The sequence below is a fragment of the Condylura cristata genome, unplaced genomic scaffold (genome assembly GCF_000260355.1).
Source record: "Condylura cristata isolate star-nosed mole 26May11 unplaced genomic scaffold, ConCri1.0 scaffold00013, whole genome shotgun sequence".
Classification (NCBI taxonomy): domain Eukaryota; kingdom Metazoa; phylum Chordata; class Mammalia; order Eulipotyphla; family Talpidae; genus Condylura; species Condylura cristata.
The window spans coordinates 34,607,625-34,616,186 of record NW_004567114.1 but is presented as its reverse complement, the minus strand read 5'-3'; the positions used below and the strand labels follow the sequence as shown (position 1 = coordinate 34,616,186).

The window sequence follows — 8,562 nt, the reverse complement described above, 5'->3', positions numbered from 1 at the left end:
CACCTCCGGGGCAGGCGGGGATCGAACTCATGCAGAAGTGGCTTAAGCTTCTTAGTTCAGTGCTTTAACCCGCTGCGCCACCAGGGAGGGCCCAATACTGTGTATGTTTTAAGAGTTCAGGTTTATACCTCTGCAAATGAAGTTTGCATGTCACACTCACCAACAAAACTCCCTGTAATCCTTATACCACAGTCCTTTGGACCCCATATGCCCTTTGGTCCCCATCCCTTCCTGAGTCTTGAAGTTCTACTTCTAGGGTTGGTTTTGCTGTTTCTTAGATAACTTACTGTATCTTCTACATATGAGTAAAACCATTATTTGTCTTACTTATCACTTTTCCTAGTAGCCTAATCTCTTCCATTTTCAACCATCTTACCACAGATGGCAAGATTTTAGCATTTTTGTAGCTGGGTAATGCTCTATTACATCATCTTTAGCTAGTCATCCCTTGTTGGAAACTTAGGTCTTTTCCATATAACTTGACTGTGGTATGTATAGTTGCAGTGAACATAGAAGTCTACATATATATTTTAATTAGTGTTTTTATATTCTTCAGTTAGAAAGCAAGGTTTGAGCTAAATGATAGATCTATTTTAAAAATTTTGAGGAACCTGCATACAGTTTTCATGGAGGCTAGACCAGTTTACTCTCCCACCAATAGTGTATGAGAATCCCTTTCTCTCCAAATCCCTGACAACTCTTGCTGTTCCTAGTGTTTGATATATAGGTCATTCTGACCTCAATCTTAAACTTTTAATGGCTTTGGGGTTTTTCTGTTGTATGATTCCATTTTATATATAGTAATCTCATTGGATTATTTAGTTGTTCCCTGTTGAAGTTTTATAGTTAACATCCTTATACACACGTTACAGTTATACTAGGCACAAATGTTAATGTTAAACTCCAAGAGGTGAAATTCTGGAATTCTGGGTCAAAGGTTTATATAATTTTTTTTTAAAGAGTTAGAAAATGAGTTTATCCTTACCTTCATGTACTTAATTTCATCATACTCAAAAGAGCATTGATTCGAAGTGATAGCAAATTTTTCATTTTTTTTTTTTTAAGATTTATTTATTTGTGCATACAGAACTGGGGGACAGGCCAGAGGCTCATGGGCGGTGAGAGGCTTCAACAGAGACAGAGTGGGGAGCAGAACAGGCAGATCGAGGAAGTACACTGCTGAGGGTAGCAGTGGGCTGGTCAGGAGAGGTTCTGCCACACCATGTGGTCACCTCCGGGGCAGGTGGGAATAGAACTCATGCAGAAGCGGCTTTAGCTTCTCAGTGCTGTGCTTTTAACCCGCTGTGCCACCAGGGAGGGCCCCTGAAGTGATAGAAAATTTGTAGATGCCTACGTTGTCTCTGACTAGTCTTACTCATATTTTTATGCTGCAAGGGCTAGTTCTGCACGTCTTCTCTCACCTAAGTATGTTTATTTTAAATTTTGTTAGATGGCAGTTAATTGACTTACAAAAATGTTTTTACTAATTTGCACTCCTGCTTACAGAGTTTCTTCTTTTCTACACTGGCACATTTGACATTGTGCTTGAATGATGATTGGATTGTTTCTAATTTGCATTTGTGAGGAGTTAAGTCCTTTATTTGTTTAATTGATTTGTATGTGAATTGCCCTTTTTCTTTTTCCACATTTTCCCCTTTGTTGATGTTTATTAATTTATAAGATGCATTTTACATGTCAGGGAAATTTCCTTTTGTAATAAAGTAAGATGATATAAATTTTTCTCTTAATTTCATTTCCTTGTAGTTTTAAGTTTGGGGAAGAAAGTTATCTCTATAATCATAAAAACACTTCATGTTTTCTTTTAATATATTTACAATTTAATTTTTCATTTTTTATTTAGAAATTCTATATAGTTTGAATTATGCACATAACTTTTCTTTAATAAAAGAAAGCTAGCCACAATTTGAAATAATTTGTTAGCAATTATCATTAGCATTTAGCAGTATCTGGAGACATTTTTACTCATAGCTCATAGAAGGATGCTCCTCATTTAGTGGATGGAATCATAGATCCTATACAGCATACAGCCCATACAACAGTGGAATAGCCAGCCCAAAAATACCCCTACAGCTTTTTATTGATTTGAAATGTTACCTAATGCTATATATTTTTAGGTATTCTGGATCTTTTGTTCTACTGAGACATATCCCACTCCCAGACCAGTGCTGAATAATTTAATTCTTCATAATGTGTCTTAATATAGGACTTATTTATGCCCTTTAAAAATTACTATTATAGAACTTTTTGGCTTGTAGGCTATGTTTCAAAAGTTTTTATAGAAAATAAAAATCCTTATACATTAAATTAATGTGTTTAACTTTTGTTTACCTAGGTGGTACAAGAGGAAAACAAATTGTTTAAATCCCACATTGAGCAGCTTAAGCAACAGAACTACCAACAGGTAGGAACTGTTAATGGCTTGCCTTTTCCTTATGTGACAAAAATTATGTAACTTAAGAATGTAACTATTCTTGACATTTTTGCATTTTCATTGAAAATAACGTACATGCTATTTTATAAATAAGTGTTTAGCTACTTTCTTTAAAAAAAGTTGCTTATCATCCAAGAAAAGTCTGTAATTTATAAAGTAAATGCAAAAACACCTATATTCCAGCTCTTATATATTTGTGTTTTTCAGATTCTCTAGAATACTTTTCCTAGTGAGTCGTTAAAATCCTATAGAGTTAAATTTAAATATTTTTACCCTGTTTCCCTTTTCCCTCAAATATTTATAATTGGAAAGAAAATAAGAAAGCTGGAATGTAAGTAATAGTTAAACACTATCTAAAAGACTTTTTAAAGGTAGTTCTGCTTGGTTAAAAATAAAATAAAATTGTGTGTGTTTTTTTTTTAAAGGTGTTACCAAAATACTCCTTTAGTTAATTTATTTTGTAAATATAAAATTTGTTGTATGCCAGCTAACTTTTCCTAGTATTTCCTTTGATGTATGGTATTTTTTTGAGACATAGTCTATGCAAATTTATACAATTTGAAAATTTAAGGTATTAATGAGGTTCTTTACATATATTAGAAAATTGATAAGTACTTGTTAAAGCTATGTAAATAGTGACTGAAGTTTTGATTTCACACACTCTAGAATCTACATTTTAGATTTGTACATATGTTTATTAAAATTGCTTGTGATGGGTATTTAGAATATATGGTAATTTAAGTTTGGTGTTGTTTTAATATATGTGTAAGGAGAGTTTTCATTTTTTCAAGTCTTTTAGGAAGCTTTGTTTTGAAATAACATTTAACTCTTTTTATAGGCATCTTTTCCTCCTCATGAAGAACTACTAAAAGTGTAAGTAATAATTATGACTCACCATTTGGGAAGAGGTAACTTTTATGTGCTAAACAGTTTCATATAGTTAAGCAATTTAAGTTTAAGTTTTTAAAACTATGTTGTGTATTTAAAGCAATTTAAGGTAAGCAAATGATCACCTAATTTTTACAATTATGGATTTCTTGAGCTGCATATCAGTGAGCTTAGCTATGTTTTTGGTTGAGCTAAAGCATCTTTTTAAGTTGGATTTTTTTCCCTATGGTGATGTTGGTGTATGACACTGTAATATGAGAAGAAGTAGGTTTATGCCTCTTCAAACATGTTTTAACACATCATGCTTATCATTATTTTGGGGCACCCATAGTCCTCTCCTATAGAACTATAGGACATTAGGCCCTCTTTAGCCTTTGCTTTCCATCTAAACCCCCTCCCCCCCACCCCCGTCTGGTATCCTCTGTTCTGCAGTCAATTATGAGTGTGGGTTTTATTTGTTCCTTTGTTTTGTTTTATATTCCACATAATGAGTGAAGTTATGTCCTTTAATGTGTTTTTTTTGTTGTTGTTGTTCACTATTTAGGTTTTAGTTTCATGTTTGGTTTTCAGGCACTCAGAAAACCACTACTCAAATTCAAGTAATCTTTGGTGGCTTTACTAATTTACCTTAAATTATCTCAGCCATCTTAGTGAAAAATGCATTTTGGTTTAGCTTCTGCATTTTAAAATTTCTCTAAGGAGACTTTTTTTAATAAGATAAACCCTAAATGAGCGAAGTTCCCTTTTTTTTTTTTAAAAGATTTATTTATGTATGCATACAGAACTGGGGCACAGACCAGACGTGCAGTGGCAGTGAGAGAGGATTCACCAGAGACAGAGTAGGGAGCAGAACAGGCAGATGGAGGAAGTACACTGCTGAGGGGAGCTGCGGGCAAGACAGGAGTGGTCTGTTGCGCCATGTGGATTACCCCCTAGGCTAAGGATTGAACTTGCACTGAAGACTACTACAGCTAACTTGTAGTGCTGCATCCTAACCCATTGCGCCACCAGGGAGGGCCAAGGAATCTTTTTTTAACTGAATACTTTTTTTCCCCATTGTTTTTATTTTTTAAGAGGCTACATTTTAAGATCATTGCAGCTAATGTGGTATGTTTCAATACGTTAAATGTCAATTACAAGTATATTAGGTGATAGAAGTAATCTAATGTTCTTCCATGTTGGCTTATTTGTAATTTTGATGTTTTACTAAGTTAGAATTATTTATTGTTAAATTGAGTCTTGAGTTTGTTAGGGTCAGCAGACTTTTTACAAACAAATCTGATAGTGGGCCATAGGTCTTTCATAGTCTTTTTTTTTCTTTTTCTTTTTTAAGTTTTAAAAACAAAATGAAGTTTTGACTCAAAGATCATACAAAAACAAATTGTAGGTCACATTGGTGCTAGTTTTTCCAGCCCCTTATGTAAGTCCTTAGTTTTAGAAAGAACAATTTGCAACAATTTCTACCCAAGCTGCTTTCAACTATAACAGAATTGAATTGTGAATCTTTGCCACTATTGCCTGCATTTATGGGATATAACTAACTCCATTATACAGAATGAGGAAATGACTTCTGAGATGGTTATGAAAATGACAAGAGACCACCTGTCGTTTGTCATGAGTTAGCCACCTAAGTAATAACTTACTTCATTTTCATTCAGGGTGGGACTGTGGGGGTGGGGAGGCAGGGAAGTACATATATGTATAGGTGGAGTACTTTGTATCAGTTTTCACTCTTGAAAATAGCTACTTTATTGACTTGTAAAAATAGAAATAACTGACGCAGTTCATATATTTATAAACTTTTAGGCAGTTCATATAGTTATAAACTGTTAGGAAACAGTTTATGGTTTTTTTGTTTGTTTTTGGTACAAGTGTAAGCAGCATGACCTATTGCAAAAAAGCATTTAAAAGTCACTTCTGAAAAATTAAGGGAAAGCTTTTTGTGATAGCAGTAGCTAAATTTAAAGAGTTTGCCTTATATACATTTTTCAAAGTACCATCTGTTTCTTTTTATTTTGTAGTAAAAATTTTATATTCCCCTGTTTACCTAAAATACTGCTATGTATATTCATGTTCTGCTTTAGAATTTCAGAAAGGGAGAGAGAAATATCTGATCTCCAGAAGGAATTAAATTCTTTGAAGGATGCTATTGAACACCAGAGGAAGAAAAACAATGTAAGTAAATTTTTATCAGATGAGACTTTTCTTTTTATTACTTTACTGGAATTTCATGGATCAAAAATTTTTTTTATCAATCTTACTTTAGATTTCTTACACTATTATGTGTAACTTTTGGGGAAGAATTATAGGAGTAAGGACTGGAGATCATATTTTAATTGAGTATGTGCAAATGACCAATTTGTGTAGTTTTGAACATAGTTTCAAATGTTGAAGCTGTAACTACATCTTCAAATTTTTTTTTAACACTAAAATTTTCTATGGCTCTTTTATTTGGAAAATTTTTTCTTCGGCTCAGTATTTGAATACAAAGGTAATTCTTACTTTGAGCTAACATTTTATAAACTAAAAGCAAGACCAGTATTCAAACTCAGTATTTTCAGTAATTACACCATGCATTTTAGTAATTAAATGTTTTTCAAAGTCTTCTAGACCCTCACATTTTAAACTGAAGATGGTACAAATTTTGGTAATTAAGAATGTTTGAGATCTCACAGCCTGCTGATACGTATGCTAGAATGGGATAAGAAGATAGCGACACTAGAACTGTAAATCCTAATTATTTCGCAAAACTGACAAATAATGAAATTAGATGAATTTTAACATTCTCTCTCATTAGGTGATATTGTGTTAAGTAGCATCCAAGCATTCTTGATAGAGAAGAAATTTTTAAACAAAAAAGGTGTGATTGCTAAAACTTGAGGAAGGCTAAACTCATAATTGAAATCTAAGAGATATTTATAGTAAATTGGTATGTGTTTTCTAATCTAACTTAAAAATTTGAAAGTTTGAATATAGTGAGTTAACATGTTTCTACACCCTGAGTTTGTCAAAATTAGGTATGTGTGAATTGCCCTTTATGTGCTTTTGTGATTAACGCATTGCTTAGCCACCAAACCTGAGGTAAATTTACCAGTGTACTTGATAACATCATGACTGGGTTTTATTATCAAGATTCTGAGATAAGGCACATTAATGACAGTGTCATGAAGCAGTAACAGTAATGTAGGAGACATTGAGGTTGTGAAAAGAGCCTAGGACACAGGAGACCAGAAGTTTATGATCAGTCTAGTTTACTTCTCTCACTTAATTTTCTATGTTCACTTGGCCAAATTTCTTAATCTGCCTGAATTGTGGTTTACCCATCTGGGGCTGAATACCTCATAGGTTTGTGGAAATTAATGAAAATTTTATGTGAGGTGCCAAGTACAGTGTTTGGCATATAAATGAGCATTTAACAATGGTGATTATTTCTTCTTATTTTTTATTTTTGATGTTTAGAGCTCTGATTTTGAAGACTGAACTGTAGCAGATTGTTCTTACTTATGCTTGCTAATGAAATGCTGTTAAAATCTAGAGTTGAATTTCCAGTGACTTCTATTACTCTTCAAAGAGAATATGTTTTATAGTTTTCGATTTTCCCCTTTTCCTCGTTCACATAACACATATATAATGTGTCATGTTGTTTTATGACATACGTTTGGCCACATTAAGAAAACATATATAAAAGCATAGTGAGTTACCTTGTCACTCCTAGGTAGACTTGAAGTATGTTAATTTAAGTAAGACATAATTAGAGGGGAAAAAAAGCTATGCTGTAGTAGAAAATACCATGAGCAATATAGGTCCTTGTCAAAAAATCACCTATAAACTCTTTGCTAAACTTGAGTATTTGCTCTGTCTTTAATCTTCTAATATTTGCTGTTCTTGAAATCATATTTGTAGTTTGATTTGTGCATTTGCTTTTTGAATGTTTTCTTCTTTGCCACATGCGCACAGTAATAGCTTTAAGCTGGCATAATGGTGTGTATACTAAAACATGGGAACAGACATCTTTATTTTCTCATTCAGACTTCTAAACATTGCTTTTTATTTTTTTGCTAATATACATATTTTCCCATTGAAATAATTTTGCAGTAACCAGCATTTAAATGCAGTGCAAAATACTGATGAAGTAAAAAAGCAAAAACCTTTCAATAATGGATAAACTGAAATCATTCTTTCTAAAAATGATTAGGACCTTCGGGAGAAAAACTGGGAAGCAATGGAAGCATTGGCATCAACTGAAAAAATGCTGCAGGACAAAGTGAACAAGACTTCCAAGGTTGTAATGCTAACTCCTAGAAACAATCCACTGAACAGAAAAAAATCTGCAGCTTGTCTTAAAACTAGACTTAAAGCATTTAATTTTACTGCAATTTAAATATAAAAATCTACTTATCATCTACATTTGTCATCTCTGCCATCTCTGCTTTTCTCATCCACTTCTTGAAGCTTTAATTTTGGGCATGCTGGTTTGTGGGGTTACATTGTTTTGAGCTTGGTGACTATTGCTTTGAACTGGAGATCTGTGCTACTCGTAAACTCTTGTCAGACAGGTTATGCCTGTTGGTTTGATTAAGAGAACTTTGATGAAAACTCTGAGCCAAAAAAGCCTAACTAAATTAACAAAACACATCTAAATACCTAAGATGTGCCTGCAATGAACTCTCTTCAGTTATTAGGGCACAGCAAGATGGTTTGGGCCTTGTGAAAAATCTGAAATAACAGGGAAGCGTCAGTTGTGGCTATGGTACTGGGGATAGTTCCTTAGAAGTAGTGGGATTAAACTAAATCTAAGGTTTTAAAAAGTGGCTAAGTGCATATGCTTGTGGAATATTAAATGTAAAGGATAATTCTCGACCAGAATTTATAAAGTACTTCTGAAATACATACCCCTCTCCTCCTGTCTTTGAAATGATGAAGGATATTCTCCCTGATTTCAAGGTGTTTCATGGTATTAAGATTTCTGATGAGTTATAATTGAAAGTTGTTTTTAAAGATTGAGAGAAATGATTGTGCCAGTTTAGTCAAGCAATTTGAAAATTCCCATCAAGAATAAATGTGAAACAGAAAAATTGAACTTTGTGGATAGGTCAATAAAGTCATTAGCTATGTCTCTGTTTTGCATTTAATAAGTATTTTGTGTGCCAGGAAATGTGTTGAATTTTAGACACAAGTCTTTACTGTGTGTGATTCTTGAAGGACTTTTTTTTTTTTTTTTT

The 8,562-nt window shown here is 33.1% G+C and overlaps 1 protein-coding gene across 8 annotated transcripts in view; it reads left to right on the top strand.

The window, feature by feature from the left end:
• KTN1 (kinectin 1 (kinesin receptor)) overlaps positions 1–8,562 on the top strand; it is a 105,170-nt gene that overhangs the window by 76,803 nt on the left and 19,805 nt on the right. For 6 of the 8 annotated variants that reach the window (XR_001145415.1, XM_012724547.1, XM_012724544.1 and 3 more), the window contains 4 exons: positions 2,354–2,422; positions 3,291–3,325; positions 5,425–5,515; positions 7,536–7,622. Coding sequence is in view for 7 of the 8 variants with exons in the window: in XM_012724547.1 (XP_012580001.1) it covers positions 2,354–2,422; positions 3,291–3,325; positions 5,425–5,515; positions 7,536–7,622 (282 nt within the window). In the remaining variant the exon portion in view is untranslated. The remainder of the gene's footprint in view (positions 1–2,353; positions 2,423–3,290; positions 3,326–5,424; positions 5,516–7,535; positions 7,623–8,562) is intronic. The other 2 variants (XM_012724548.1, XM_012724546.1) reach the window with 1 other exon arrangement.